The sequence below is a fragment of the Balaenoptera acutorostrata genome, chromosome 1 (genome assembly GCF_949987535.1).
Source record: "Balaenoptera acutorostrata chromosome 1, mBalAcu1.1, whole genome shotgun sequence".
Classification (NCBI taxonomy): Eukaryota; Metazoa; Chordata; class Mammalia; order Artiodactyla; family Balaenopteridae; genus Balaenoptera; species Balaenoptera acutorostrata.
In genome coordinates this window covers 28,949,643-28,966,037 of record NC_080064.1, presented here as the reverse complement: position 1 = coordinate 28,966,037, position 16,395 = coordinate 28,949,643, and the positions used below count along the sequence as shown (strand labels likewise).

The 16,395-nt window shown below is 37.9% G+C and overlaps 1 protein-coding gene across 1 annotated transcript in view; it reads left to right on the top strand.

Moving 5' to 3' along the window:
- Positions 1-323: 323 nt before the first annotated feature.
- Positions 324-16,395, top strand: part of PSMB2 (proteasome 20S subunit beta 2) — a 36,150-nt gene continuing 20,078 nt past the window's right edge. Inside the window, exons 1-3 of the mRNA XM_007182508.3 lie at positions 324-548; positions 4,697-4,819; positions 7,478-7,548. Of these exons, the coding sequence (XP_007182570.1) occupies positions 458-548; positions 4,697-4,819; positions 7,478-7,548 (285 nt within the window). The 5' untranslated portion in view covers positions 324-457. The remainder of the gene's footprint in view (positions 549-4,696; positions 4,820-7,477; positions 7,549-16,395) is intronic.

Here is a 16,395-nt window from a genome sequence, read left to right as displayed (position 1 = left end):
GTTTTTTTTTTTTCTACTAGCTTGCAGGAAAGGGGTTTCTGGCGATATTTTACCGACCACCGAAGGGAAACGGCCATCGAGAGACGCATGCCTTTTGGCACACACGTGTGCTCGGCACTTTATATATAGTGCATGATTCTCTCCTCAAGCGAGTTTTAAACTCTCAGTTATAAATAAAGAAACTAGGCATTACATAAGTTAAGTGGTCTGTACTGCCGGGATTGCCAGAGACCTGGACAGGGCCAAAAAGCGAAGACAGATTTTCACACACCAAACGCCACGCCCACTTTCCAAACTCTCGCGACAGTTGTACGTCATCCAGAGCGCCGTTGGCCGGGACGGTCGCGCGGTCTGCGTCGCGCGGATCTTTGCTCGGTTGTGCTGTCTCACCGGTGAGGCCGGGAAGCTCGACAGTCCCGCGCTCCATCGAACCTGCAGTCCCCGGCCTCCTGCCACCATGGAGTACCTCATCGGTATCCAGGGCCCCGACTATGTCCTTGTCGCCTCCGACCGGGTGGCCGCTAGCAATATTGTCCAGATGAAGGACGGTGAGAGGAAACAGGGGAGGCCCGGGCCTGGGTATAGGGGCAGCCGGTAGGAGTCCGTGGGGGGGGCGGTTGGGTGAGTACCTGGGAGGTCTGGGAGGTGGAACCCCGACTGTCCTGGTCTGCACTTGCTTAGTTTTAGAATTAGGAAACAGGCAGACAAGTTTAGGGCCTTGACTTTCGCTCTCCCAGGGCTCCTGGGTCAGTACTCTTCTCTGGCTTTTGCTGAATGCTTGCTGGGCGAGAGTTGCTTAAGGGAATTAAGTTTTTAAGTGTCTAAGCGCCAGCCTGGCTCCAGGATTCCTAGATCCAATCTCTGATAAATTTCCTGTTGTCGGGCTGATGACGTTAGTTTGCTGGCCGCATAAGGTGGGATCCTGGGGAGAGTGAGAGACTGTGGGACTAGAAACCTGGCATTTCCCTTCCGCGGCCTGTATCTTCCCGAGTCTTAGCTCTGATCCTTCTTTTCCAGGGCACTGGCTGCCTAGTTTTCCTTACACTTAAGTAGCTAGTGGAGTTAGGAAACTGGAGCCCTGTCACTTATTTGCTTTATGACTTCGTACAAGTTTTTTCTCAGTGCCCAGATTTCCTCATCTGCCAAATCGGGTTAGTGATACCAACCTCAAAAGCTTGTTGGGAGGATTGAGTGAAAAAGTTTTGTGCAAATGTTTAACATCATGCCAAATACTTAGTAGTAAACATACTAAGCACTTATGTACGTATTATTTTAAGCAATTTACATTAATTCATTTACCCTTTTGAAATGGGTGCTATTACATTGCCACTTTACAGATGACAGTTCTGAGGCATAGAGGTTAAGAAACTTGCCTAAGACCGCAAGTGGCAGAACCCAGGTTCAAACCTATGCAGTTTGACTCCATATCTTTTGCCATAACTGCTATACTATACTGTCTCCCTACAGTAAGTACTCAATAAATAATTTTTAAAAGATTTTGGTTGCTGATCTGTGGAATTTAAGAGTGGGTTTTCGTGATTGATCATAGGCATACTGCTGTTAAAAGAGTATTATTCTTTGGCTCGGATGATTTAATGTTCATTTGACAAATAGGTTTTGGGCACCTATGTGTCCATTACAGTGCTAGGTGCTGAAGGGATGCAAAGAAGAATAAGATGTGGCCCTTATCTTAGAAGTTACAATTTAATAAGGGATTCAGATATGTGTACAAATAATTATGACACAAGCTAGAAAATGATGCTGCATATGAAAAGTACAGTCACGCTTCTCAGGTAGTGCAGAGGAAGCAGAGTTGTTTTTAGGTACTCCAGAGGAAGAAGAGATTCTAGTTGTAGAGACTAGGGAAAGCTTTGAGGGCAGATAACAGTTCATTTTGGGCTTAAAGAAAGAAAAATTATTAAATTTTAAAACATTTATGGTATGGATTGTTCCTCAAGTCAAATTATGAAATTCCATGATTAGTTTGTAGAAGTTTATTTGTAAACCATGTTTTTCAAAACAGTCAATTTGTTTTTTTGAGGGTAAATCTGTCCATTATTTTGAATATTAAGACCTTTGACATGCAAGTGAGTTTAGCATGAAGTAGTGTCTAGATAGAGCTATAACAAAGTCAGTACCTTTATAGGTGTTCTGTTTCATTACATTAATGAATATGAAATCATTATGAAAAATAAAATGTGTTTTAAGCCTACCTACGTACACAGTACTTCTGGGTGTTATAGGGTATGCAGTGTATTGGGTATAATCCATAAAGGGATCTAAGACATTAAAAAACCAGGAAATAAATACTACAAGATGATTTTGTATGATGAAGGAAGTATCACTAGTAAGTATTAGGTTAGTTTTTAAATCAGTGGTTTCAAAAGTAAATCCTTATGGTATTCAGAGAAAAGAAATCACTGTGGTCTATAGAAGAAAGATGAATTTGAGTTAGTTCTTGAAAAATGGTTGGAAATAACTGTACTCAGCTCTGATTTTCCGATATAAAAATGTTTATGGTAGAAGCTTTGGAGTAGCATGAGGACTTTTTCCTACCTTTCTTTTCATGAAGGAACTGTGTAGAGTAGGCAAGAATGCTGAAAATGAATAACCTTTTGAGATTCATTTTTCTCCAGATATAAAATGAGAGTGATACTGCCAATCAGTTTTTTGGTTTGTCACTTTGTAAGATATTTTGATACTATAGAGAAGATATTTCCCAGAGATTGCTTGCTTATTAAAATGGCACAATTCTTCAGTTTGGTTATATGCCACATTTCATTTCTCTTCTGGCCTGTATAGAATTGCTTTTAAATTACAGTACCTCAGCCCACACAGATTGCTCTTTTTTCTGAATTCCTGTAACATGTATAATCTGAACTACATCGTCTCACACTGAGTATGATAATATTGTACATGTACAGTTTTCCCCACCTATGAGTTAGGCAGGCGTAAGTGATAGTATTACCATGTTACACACTTGGAAACTGGCTTAGAAAGGGCAAATAATTTGCCCGAGTTCAGAGTGCTGAACCCAGATTATAACCAAGGTCTATTGGGTTCCAGTCTAGAGTATTGTACACTCATGTTGCTTATTTTGTTGTCCGTTTGTATCATGTATGTGGATCTTGTAAGTTCTTTGTCAAGGATCAGAAATTTCCTAGAGCTACATAGGCTATTTCCTGCATAACTCAAGGAGTAATTAGCATCTATCATTTTTTTTTTTATATCCCCCTTCACCAATCACTGGCCACACAATAGATGTTTAAAAAACACTTTTGGCCTTGAATTAAGTTCATTTCAAAATTGAACAGTTTACTGTCTCAAAATTTAGCATTTCTTCTAATTGTAACATAAATTCCTTGTAAACAAGTTTCCCTTGCCCCCCTGAAATAAGAACAGCGTTTTTTCTCATTATGATAATAAAGTAAACTTATTAAGTAATATTTTCTTACAAAGATGATGCATATTAAGTATAGACATTTTAGGAAATACTCATAAGCATAATGAAGGAAATAAAAATTGCCTGTACTTTTGCCACTGGCAAGAACTCAGATGCCAATGGCATCTAATTCTCTTTTGGTTCTTTTTCTTTGCATAGATAATATATTTATAAGTGAATTTTTTTCTTTCATAAACAATTTTGCAAATTAATAGTCTTTAAATCTCCTGTAGCCTATAACTAATAAAAGTGTGTTTATATAGGAGTTTCAAGGCAATTTGATACTACCTACAGGCACATTTTATGTGGTTCCCCCTCTCCCCCGGCAAAGTCTAGGAAACCAAATTACTGGTATCTACAACTCTCAAACACTTGTAAAGTACTTAACTGTAGCATTCTGTTTTTTAAATCCTATTAAGAGATTTTGACATTTCAGAAGCTTTCAAACAGGAAGCATGTCTCCCAGGGAAGATTATTCAGCACTATTTGAAAAATGAAAAGTGAAAGTGAGAGTAAGATAGGGAGATTTAGCCTTTTTCTGAAGCTACAGACTGAATATGGAGTTTTCTTCCTTGGGCATTAATTGCTATCTGAATATTTATTTATCTGTTTAATCTGAATGAGTCTGGTTCAGTTAGATAAGATTAGAGCATTGGGATTTTTGAGGTATTTTTAAATAGCTTAGTATTACAATATTTGTTAGAATTTTTGCTTTGGCACTCATTTTAACTTTCTCTTTGCTTTGGAAATGGAGTTGGTTTACTTTCTACGGTGATTTATATTCTCAGTTGATTTTTTGTTCTTTCTTGACATGGTTCCTTAATTGTAGCACTGGTAGTTTTCATATATGTTTTTGTATGTGTATATGTAATAATCAACATTTGTATTTGTAGAGACATTTCAGGGCTTTGTAATCATGAGCCTAAAGATAATGGCCATTGGCTTGATTCCTTCAGTTTCTTTAATTGTTGTTCATTGCATTTCAAGTGCCTTGACGTTTTTATGTATATTTTCAGTTATCAGCTTTTACATATATTCTCCAGCTGAAATTGATACTAATAAAATATGCAGATGAATTTAACATGCAGAGTGAAAGAGAGTAATTGATACAGTTGCCCATTAAAGTCTTCTAAAAACAGTGATTCATAAAATTATTCAGTATAGTAATTGATAAACCTGTTTGTGGTTGCCTATGTAATAAGAATAAATTTCTGATAAGGCAGTTTCTAACACTGTGTTTTTTTCTTTGAGCAGATCATGACAAGATGTTTAAGATGAGTGAAAAAATCTTACTCCTATGTGTTGGAGAGGCTGGAGACACTGTACAGTTTGCAGAATATATTCAGAAAAACGTGCAGCTCTATAAGATGCGAAATGGTGGGTAATACTTAGAAAATGGCTTTGGTGGGTTTGTCTTTAAATTTGTATTGAAAGAGAATATTCTCTACTGGCAGTTCTATACATGAGCAGACCAATGTGGTCTTATTTTTATTTGAGTCTTCTTATTTTTAAAGCCTTAGCTAGATCCTCCTTCTGATCCTAAAGATTTTCTACAAAAATCCCAGAGCAGAAAAGAGAACCATTACAACACTAATACTTGGAGGATAAAACTAATACCATCTTGAAAAATGAGCATGTTAATATCAGACTTTTTAAGTGTTAGAGAATGTGATTTGAGCTAAAGTATATCTGAAATCTCAGAGCTAAAAGACCTAAGTTAAACTTGGTTTTACTATTTTTTTTATGTGACAAATCACTTATCCTCTCTGAACCTTTATTTTCCTTATCTCTAAAATGGTATTATTGGGAATTCCCTGGCGGTCCAGTGGTTAGGGCTCCACGCTTCCATTGCAGGGGGCACGGGTTCAATCCCTGGTCGGGGAACTAAGATCCTGCAAGCCGTGTGGCATGGCCAAAAAACAAACAAACAAACAAATAAAATGGTATTATAATAATATTAATGAATAATATGTATAAAAATGCTTTGCAAACTTTAAACTCTGTGTAATTGTAGGAGATTTACTATGTCATAAAAGGGTTCTGCCTTGCCTCTCTGGTAGGTTCTTGTCTAGGGAGATAATTAGGATTTTTGTGAGATATTTTGTGAGCTCTCTCTGCGGCTGATGAACTCTTATCCACTGGGAAAGCCTCCCTGTGAAATAATACTAGCCACTAGCCCTCTGATCCAGGGAAGTTTATAGTGATGCTCCAGCAGAAAGAACCTTCCTTCCAGTTACTTACTTCACAGTGTAATAATACTGTTATACACAGCACTGCTATAATGTGGCACTGTGAAGGAGCTTAATTTGAATATAATTGTATGTGTAAAATGACTAGGTATGATCTATTTGTATAGTTTTTTAGGCAGCAGACTTAGCATCATACATTTGATTCTGTAAATATTTTTGAGGGCCTCATGTATGTTAAGCACTCTGCCTAGTACCACAGAGAATTCAAAGATGAATATGGTTCAGTTCCTGCCATTCAGGTACTTAAAGTACATGGTGTTAAGGTTTAAGCAAGTTCAGAATAGTTTAATAATTATTTTTTAACGACTCTACTTATTGCCTACATGGCCTGCGAAGGATGCCAGTGTTTCTGAAGTACAGTCAGTAGAGCAATACTTCACTGTCCTGTCCCAGGAGAGGGAGGAGGAATGAACAAGAGAGCTTCTGTTACATAGCTGTCAGGGTCTAAAGTCAGTGCATAAACCAAAAATTGTATATGACTAAAATTGCCCTTAAAACCCCTTAAGCCGGGGACTTCCCTGGTGGTCCAGTGGTTAAGACTCCACGCTTCCAATACAGGGGGCGCGGTTCGATCCCTGGTTGGGGAACTAAGATCCCATATGCTGCGTGGTGCAACCAAAAAAAAAAAAAAAAACCCCTTAAGTTACCTGTCAAGTATAGTTTTGTGCATGTATCCCTACACAGTAACTGTTATGCATATTAAAATTTAAGAACTAAGCCAAAATAAGGGAAAGAAAGAAAAATCTATATGCAGATGGTCAGGCATCAGACTTTTCTGCCTGTAAGATAATTGTCAAATCCTTAGTGCTGTTTATAGAGGGTTAGGTAGAGAATTGAAAAGCATTCCTGCTTATTCAGAATTGCTTCCATCATAGTTTAACATGTACTAGTAGACTTTTTATAAGGATGAAATTCAGTAATGTATGTGAAAGCACCTAGCATAGACCATGAAACATAGTAGCTGTTGTACAAATATTTGTTAGAATTTTAATCTACATCTTACCTGCTGTGGCACTGGTGTTTGGAATGTTGTAGGAAATAACCACATGCTGTCTTTCCAAACTGGCATATTCTTTGTGGGTCTACTGAATTGTCGGTCATTCTTGTGTCTTTTGGCACTAGCCCCATTTTACTGGGGTACTAATTCCCAAAGTGAGTGCATTGTTAATGCACACCTGACGCCATTTCTCTGGGCTGTACTTTTGCTGGCATTACAACTTTATTTAGAGGTTTTATGCTGGAGATCCTCTATTTTTAAAGTATTGTAGATAGTGATAGAAACATTTTTTCCCTGTGGCTTGTACTTTTGAAAATAATACACTTCTTAATAAAATGTCTTTTTTTTTAAAGAAAAGAAAACCTCATAAAGTATGTCTCTGAGGCTATCCTAATTTCCAGCCTCTCTTTTCCTGATATCCCTTTTTATATAAATTTTAAAAATTGTCATCTCAAGACCTCTTTCTTTTTTTCCAACACCTGTGTATTTGTACCTCTTTCCTTCTACAGAGGAAACCACAGTCTGCTGAAGGAATAGCTTGAGCAAGGCTATGAATTTGATCTCACTGTAGAATAGTTACCTTGGTTCTGTTTTATGAACAGTAATTACTGCCAGTACTAACTAGCTATTTCACAACCGTTGAGAAGAAGTATGATTGTACTCTTTATTCGGTGTGTACTCTGAATGTCCAGAGGGTGGTAGGCTGTAAGAACAGGAGTAGTGGAAGGATTTGTGTACTGATATTCCTTCTGCTTCACTTTAAATATGATTATTTATCTTTCATACCAGGTTATGAATTGTCTCCCACAGCAGCAGCTAATTTCACTCGCCGAAACCTGGCTGACTATCTTCGGAGTCGGGTAAGCAATATAACAAGCAACCTTAGGAGCAGAGAAGTCTGTGCTTCTTTTCTGTTCCTGTTACACACGAGTAGTATTTTTGCCCTGTTTGGCCTTCCTGAGCCCTTACCATTGCTACTTGTTATTTTTCCGTCTTGTTGGGTTTGTTTTTTCTTTCTGCATAGTTGCTAATTAAAGCCCAGAGGGTGAATATACATTGCAGAGAATCTGGATGGGGTACACCAACAGGAAGGCCCTGTGATGGCCTTTTAATTTTTTTTCAGTGTTTTCATAGCAAACCATGTTTCTTATTTCCCATGGTTGAATTACTCGGTAGTAGAGATAAAACCTTAAAAATAATAATGCAAATTTCATTTTGAGATTAACTGTGTCCTTTTTTTTTTTTTTTTAATAAATTTATTTATTTATTTATTTATTTTTGGCTGTGTTGAGTTTCTGTGCGAGGGCTTTCTCCAGCTGTGGCGAGCGGGGGCCACTCTTCATCGTGGTGCGCGGGCCTCTCACTGTCGCGGCCTCTCCCGTTGCGGAGCACAGGCTCCAGACGCGCAGGCTCAGTAGTTGTGGCTCACGGGCTTAGTTGCTCCGCGGCATGTGGGATCCTCCCAGACCAGGGCTCGACCCGTGTCCCCTGCATTGGCAGGCAGACTCCCAACCACTGTGCCACCAGGGAAGCCTTTAAGTGTGTCTTTCAATGACTCTTCTTGCCTAGGCACACAGAATTATTTTTTCTCACTTATTCTGGCCTTGTTGTTACCTTAGAGCTGTCACTGTTCCATTGACAGCATGTTAAAAGATGCAACATTAAGTTAAGGACTGAATGAAAAAAGAAAGAAACAAAGGGGAAAAAAAGGATTGACTGTATTAAAGATTGTATAGGATGTGCTAAGAATGTTCGTATGATTGCTACAGGTGTGTATTATTCCCTTCCCACAGGGACTTTGTAAACAGAGCTTTACCATGTGACCTTACCCCCTGTGCCTGTTTACTCATCTATGAAATCGAGATAACTTCCTAACCCCGCAGGAGTGCTAGGAAAATGAATGCTTGTAAATCGTAATATTTAACATTCATATGACTTTTGCCCAAAGCATTTTGCTTAATAATTTAATCTACTCACTAGTCTGCTGAAATATATAGCAGTTAATTCTCTGTCAGTGATACGGAATGAAAAGCATAGAGTGGCGAAGGGATTAGCTCCAGGTCACACAGCAGGTCAGGCAAAAGCTACACTAATGGTGCCATAATTACTTGCCTGTTCTGCCTTGACAGCTCCTTGGTTTTTCAGTAATGTTTCTGGAACATAGGTTTTTGGTTTTTTTTTTTTTCCATCTGGACTTGCTTAAGCTGAGTTATGACAGAAATCAAAACAAGTACAGGCTTTTGGTTTATTTTAGTTATTTTTTACAGATCTTTAAAGCAGTTTATTTTCTAGTGCCTAATAATGCTGAATTGAGAACTTCTCAATAAATAGAATCTCTTTTTTTTAATTAATTAATTTTTATTGGAGTATAGTTGCTTTACAATGTTGTGTTAGTTTCTACTGTACAGCAAAGTGAATCAGCTATACATATACATATATCCTCTCTTTTTTGGATTTCCTTCCCATTTAGGTCATCACAGAGCATTGAGTAGAGTTCCCTGAACTATACAGTAGGTTCTCATTAATTATCTTCAATAAATAGGATCTCTTTTTGCTGTCTTTGACCAAGGGGTTTGTGCAATATGAAGGATTATGAAGTTTGAAGAGAGGCTAGAAACATGATGGATAGGGGAGAGGAGACAAATTTACATGCATTGTTTTGATCTGGGTGAAAGGTCAGTGGCCTTTTTTGTTCATTTCTCCACGAGAGAGGAAAATGAATCACATATGACCTTTCCTGCCACTTAGAAGTTCTTGTGGTATTCAGTAAAGAGTGTGCTGTGGCTTGCTGTGTAAAATATTCCTCTGACTTGTCAGGCAGAATTGGAATAAGAATTCCAGCTTTGGGCACAGTAAACACTTTGTCTTAAATGCTACAGACATAAGTGAGTTAAGCTTCTTTTAGAATTGAGATAAGAGTGGCAGTGTGCTTCATGCAAATGTAGTGAATCCGGTTAATCTCCTAGCAGAAATGTTTGATGTCTTAACAATAAATATCCCTTGTAGACAGTGACATGGGACTCTTGTAAATATTGATTACCTCTGCCTTGTGCTTCTAGGTCCAATCCCTGCTCCCCCACCCTCCAGTCAAAATAGATTGTTAGTTCTAAAATACTAATTCATATTTCAGTCATTTTATTATGGGGAGAGAGGTGATGGTAGTTTTTCAGTCTTCCTAATAACTAAAAAGTCACTAGATTTGGTACATTTATATAGTCACACCAGTTGACACATGAGACTTACTTTGAGTCAGCTAGTTAGCATGTGTAACTTTGTGTCTGTAGCTCAAATTGTTTGATTTCCAGTTTGCTGTGTACTGTGCTGTTTGACAATTTTATGTAAATTGGTTCTTTAAGATGCAGGTGGTTTAGCTTGTTGGTTAAACACAGTGTCTGGAATTACACTGCCTGGGTTTAAATCTTTGCCCACTGACTTGCTAGCTATGTGTCTTTGGACAAATTCTAAGCTTAATTTCCCTACTTATAGAACAATGGCACCTACTTCATAGAGTTATTATAAAGATTAAATGAGGTAATCACACAAAGCTGTTAGCACAGTGTATGGCACATAGACCTAATTAATAAATTCACTTTTGTTTTTATGCTGCTCTTACTGTTTGGTCGAAGAAGCAATTTAATAGCTATAAGTTAGTTTCCTATCGGAGATTGTTTGTTGTGCTATTTTAGTTGAACTGGTTTGCTGGTAAAGAGTGGGATACTGATATTGATAAGGAAAATAGAAATAAACCAACATTGACCATCTATTATGTGCTAGGCTTTTTTCTAGATTGACACAGTCCAGTATGGTAGCTACTAGTCATATGTGGCTAATTAAATTTAAATTAATTAAAACTATCAATAGATGAATGGATAAAAAAGATATGGTATATATATACACACACACACACACACATATATACAATGGAATATTACTCAGCCGTAAAAAAGAATGAAATTCTGCCATTTGCAACAATGTGGATGGACCTAGAGGATACTAAGCTTAGTGAAATAAGTCAGAGAAAGACAAGTACTCTTATCATTTATATGTGGAATCTAAAAAATAAAACAAACAAATGTATATAACAAAACAGAAACAGATTCACAGATACAGAGAACAAACTAGTGCTTACCAGTGGGGAGAGGGAAGAGAGGAGAGGCAAGATAGAAGTATGGCATTAAGAGATACAGACTACTATGTATAAAATAAATGAGCAACAAGGATATATTGTACAGCACAGGGAAATATAGTCATTATTTTGTAATAACTTTAAATGGAGTATAATGTATAAAAATATTGAATCCCTGTGTTAGATACCTGAAACTAATATTGTAAATCAACTATGTTTCAATAAAAAATTTTATTTCAATTTAATTTAAAATTCAGTTCCTAGGTGAGAGTCTCCTGGACTTTGAAAGAGAAATAAACTTTTGTTTCTTTAAAAAACTTTGGTTCCTCAGTCACATTAGCCACATTTCAAGTGCTCAATAGCCACATGTGGCTAATGGCTACCATATTGGACATTACAGATATAGAGCATTTTCATCATCATAGAAAGTTTTCTTGGACAGTGCTATCTTAGATAACCATATATGGGACCTTATTTAATGCTTCTTATGATACCATAAGATGAGTTAGTCCCATTTTGCTTACAGAGATGCTAAGACTGGTTAATAGAAGGGTTAAATATTCCTCTTATGTGTCCAAGTATACCAGAGGCACATATATCGCCTATAAAAGGCTGAAGTAAGACTCTTAACTTCAAATACCATACTCTTTCGTACTGTCTCCTTTATTAGTTACTGGACTGATGTACAAGTGTGCTTGTTCATTTGGGGAGGCATGAAATATTCAGTTCTACTAAAAAGTCAAGATCCCCACATAGGATTATATAGTTAAGGTATAAATATGTGCCCATGGTAGGTGTTCAATAAATGTTTGCTGAATAAATGTCATCCAGTTAGGTCCACATATACCATTGAAAATGTTATTGTGCATTTATACACTGGAAGGGAATTTTATTAAAGTATTCTTAATGAATAGGTGTTACTTCACGTAAGAATTAAAGATATGAAATCAGCAGGAGAAGATGAAAAAGGCACACAGATTGGAGGAAAAAATCAAGAGCCTTTGTTTTAGTTTTTATTTAGACTCATGTGTACAGTTAAGTTGGTCGGCTCCTGGTTAGCCCCAACGAGCAGAGAAAGGGCTTATTAGGCTTTTGCTATAGGTTTGACTCCCCAATCTCAAATATTTTTTTTTCCCCCCAATCTTAAATGTTTATGAGGCTTCTTTGAGCATGGATTTTGGAGTCAGATATACCAAAGTTCTGATCTCTTCTCTGGTATGTACTAGCTTGTGTAATCTTGAATAAGTTACTTATGTTTCCTGAGCCTCACTTTCTTCATCTATTAAGAAGGAAGGAGTGATCAATTGTGGCAAATTATGTATGCCATTGGTTTAATAAATTTAATAAAATATATATATATATATTTTTTTTTAATTTATTTAAATTTATTTATTTTTGGCTGCATTGGGTCTTTGTTGCTGTGTGCGGGCTTTCTCTCGTTGTGGCGAGCGGGGGTTGCTCAGCAATTGTGGCACAAGGGGCTTAGCTGCTCCGCAGCATGTGGGATCCTCCCGGGCCAGGGCTCGAACCCGTGTCCCCCACATTGGCAGGCAGACTCCTAACCACTGCGCCACCAGGGAAGTCCCAATAAAATATATTTTGAATGAGTGAATGGTAACTCCCTGAAAGATAATAAGTATTTAATAAATGACTCCATCATTAAGGAGCTGCTAGATTTTTAACAGGATTATTTTGAAAAATTTGTAATGACTTACAGGCATAGTTTGCATGATGCTTGTTTAAATTCTCCTTATGATTTGATTAAAGGACTACAGAAGGGAGAGTGATTAATTATGGAGCTATTTCTTGCTTGAAACCCACATACCTATGGTCAAATGTGGCACATTTGGTGTAGTCCATATGAATGCCCTAAAATTATCTGTTATTATCCATGGATAGCTCCATTTTACATATGTGGGAACTGAGAGATGAACCAGCCGGATTTGATATCCTTGGGGAACGCAGAGTTTGTGACAAGGCTTAGAGTAGAATGCTGGCCTCCATGGTGTGTAATCTTCAGGGCTTTACTGCTGCTATTCACTGGCCAAAGTGTTTTCAGAGAACCTTTTCTGAAGTGCTTGATGAGCCTTTGGTAATTTATCTTCTTATGGGGCTATACCTGTAAATGCTTAGCAAGCAAACAATAGAAATAATGTTGGAAAAATATCATCCAGCCTGGTATGGTGGTTTTCAAACTTTATTACATGAAGCTGCCTCAGGAAACTCACCAAGGAAGACCAGTGTAGTGAAACTTTAGCTCTACTTCATATAGATCAGCTCAACTTTTATCTATTTTAATTTTTTTGCTTTGTTTTTTTTTTGTTTGGCCGTGCTGCATGACTTGTGGGATCTTAGTTCCCCGGCCATGTATATTGAACCCGGGCTCTGGCAGTGAAAACACCGAGTCCTAACCACTGGACCACCAGAGAATTCCCAACTTTTATCTATTTTATATATAGGAATTCCATGTAAGATTTTATTTGAAAAAGTGACTTCTCTGTCCCTTTCCTACTGAAGTTTGAAAACTAGTATAATTGAAAGATCCCTGCTGCAGGAGGTATAGCACTAGCTCTCCCATGAGCTAGATGAAAAACCTTGCGAGAAAAAGCATATGGGTAATTTTTATGGTTTCTTCCAGCTCCCAAATAGCATGATTTAAAGATCTGATGTCAAATACTACAAAGCTACACTAATCAAAACAACGTGGTATTGGCACAAAAACAGACATGTAGATCAATGGAACAGAATAGAGAGCCAGAAATAAACCCACATACCTATGGTCAATTAATCGATGACAAAGGAGGCAAGAATATACAATGGAGAAAAGACAATCTTTAGCAAGTGGTATTGGGAAAGCTGGACAGTTACATGTAAATCAGTGAAATTAGAACACTCCCTCTCACCACATACAAAAATAAACTCAAAATGATTTAAAGACCTAAATACAGGACATGCCACCATAAAACTCCTATAAGAGAACATAAGCAAAACATTCTTGGACATAAATTGTGGCAATATTTTCTTAGGTCATTCTCCCAAGGCAAAAGAAATAAGAGCAAAAATAAAGAAATGGGACCTAATCAAACTTAAAAGCTTTTGCACAGTGAAGGAAACCGTCAACAAAACAAAAGGACAAAGTACAGAATGGGAGAAAATATTTGCAAATGACGCTACTGACAAGGGGTTAATGTCCAAAATATACTAACAGCTCATAAAACTCAGTATCAAAAAAACAAACAACCCAATTAAAAAGTGGGCAGAAGACTTAAATAGACATTTCTCCAGAGAAGACATACAGATGACCAACAGGCACATGAAAAGATGCTCAACATTGTTTTTTTGTTTGTTTGTTTGTTATAAATTTATTTATTGTATTTATTTAATTTTGGCTGTGTTGGGTCTTTGTTGCTGCGGACGGGCTTTCTCTAATTGAGGCGAGTGGGGGCTACTCTTGGTTGTGGTGCACGGGCTTCTCATTGTGGTGGCTTCTCTTTTTGTGGAGCACAGGCTCTGGGCACGCGGGCTCAGTAGTTGTGGCTCGCGGGCTCTAGGTCACAGACTCAGTAGTTGTGGTGCATGGGCTTAGTTGCTCCACGGCATGTGGGATCTTCCCAGACCAGGGCTCGAACCTGTGTCCCCTACATTGGCAGGCAGATTCTCAACCACTGTGCCACCAGGGAAGCCCTCAACATTGTTAATTATTAGAGAAATGCAAATCAAAACTATAATGAGGTATCACCTCACACTAGTCAGAATGGCTGTCATCAAAAAGTCTACAAATAATAAATGCTGGAGAGTGTGTGGCGAAAAGGGAGCCCTTGTACACTGTTGGTGGGAATGTAAATTGGTGCAGCCACTATGGAAAACACTATGGAGGTTCCTTAAGAAATTAAAAATAGAGTTGCCATATGATCCAGCAATCCCACTCCTGGGCATATTTCCAGAAAAGACGAAAGCTCTAATTCGAAAAGATACATGTACCCCGATGTTCATAGCAGCACTATTTACAACAGCCAAAACAGGGAAACAGCCCAAGTGCCCATCAACAGACAATTCGTTTAAGAAGATGTGGTATATATACACAGTGGAATATTACTCAACCGTAAAAAACAATGAAATAATGCCATTCACAGCAACAACGATGGACCTAGAGAATATCATATTAAGTGAAGTAAGTCAGGTGGAGAAAGACAAATATTTTATGATATCACTTATATGTGGAATCTAAAAAAATAATACAAATGAACCTATATACAAAATAGAAACAGACTCACAGACTTAGAAAACAAACTTATGGTTACTGAAGGAGAAGGGGACAAGTGGGGGTTAAATTAGAAGTATGGGATTAACAGACACAAACTACTCTACATAGAACAGATAAGGAACAAGGATTTACTATATAACACAGGGAACTATATTCAAGATCTTGTAATAACCTATGATGAAAACAATATGAAAAAAATATATATAGCTGAATCACTTTGCTGTATACCTGAAATGAATACCATCTTGTAAATCAAAACTATACTCAATTTAAAAAAAAAAAGATCTGATGTCAAGACCATAACCAGACTTGAATTTATTTTTTTCAGTGAAAGGGAAAGAATATAAAGGAAAGAATTTCAGGTATCAGTCATTTCCAGAAGTGACTCGTCTCAGCACTCTGGCCTGAATTTGAGTGTGTTTGGTCTGGTTAATAGTAGGCAGGTATTGTGTGGTCCTGTCCTAGAAGAACCCTGTTGCTTTGAGCCTTCTATTCAAAGGACAATATTGTCCTCATGCCTTTGGTGGCTGGCACGAAGATATCATCTGTTTATTGGTATCAGTGAGGTCATGTGACCTTGTGAACAGATGGCCCAGGTGGAACCTTGACTTTGCAGGTCTTGTCCCCTAAAAACAACCAACCATTTGTTACATGTGATTAAAATATCACTAATAAGGGTAATTTCACAAGCTTTTTGGCAAATGTGGTTAGCAGGATGTGACATGACACAGCACTGCCTTCTTCCTCCATGTGCCATCTCCCTTGAGGCCTCATCTCCCCTGCTCACCCCCGTCTCACCCATGCCCAGGCTTGCCTTCCAGCTCACCTGCTCCAGATGGGCGGCACAGTGGGAGGACACTGGCAAAGGCAGATGTGTTTATTTTCCAGAGACAAAATGTTGTGCTGCTGCATATGGCAGTGCCTTGAAGCAAATGGCAGCCTTTGACACTGCTGCTGTGCAGCCTGGGCATCTTGACAGACAGAGTTGGCTTACTTCTGGTGATGGGGAAATTGAAAAAAAATACCAAGATGTTCATCATGAAACTCATGGAGTTTCAATGCAAGCAGTGTTTTTTTTAGACCTGGAGAGCAGTTTTCTTCCCTGCCAGACCTCAGTTAGCTAGTCAGCTAGCTGGATTTTCACTATGGGCCAAGAGTTATATGTCTGTTAATTACTTTTGTCTGCTAACCTTAATAGAACATAAAGTAAAAACTTAAAACATATGGCTACATATAGATGGACATTCAATGGTATTGTAAGCCGTGTGCATCCCAGGTCACTTCTCACTGGAATCTCTTAGGATTGGGAGTGGCTCA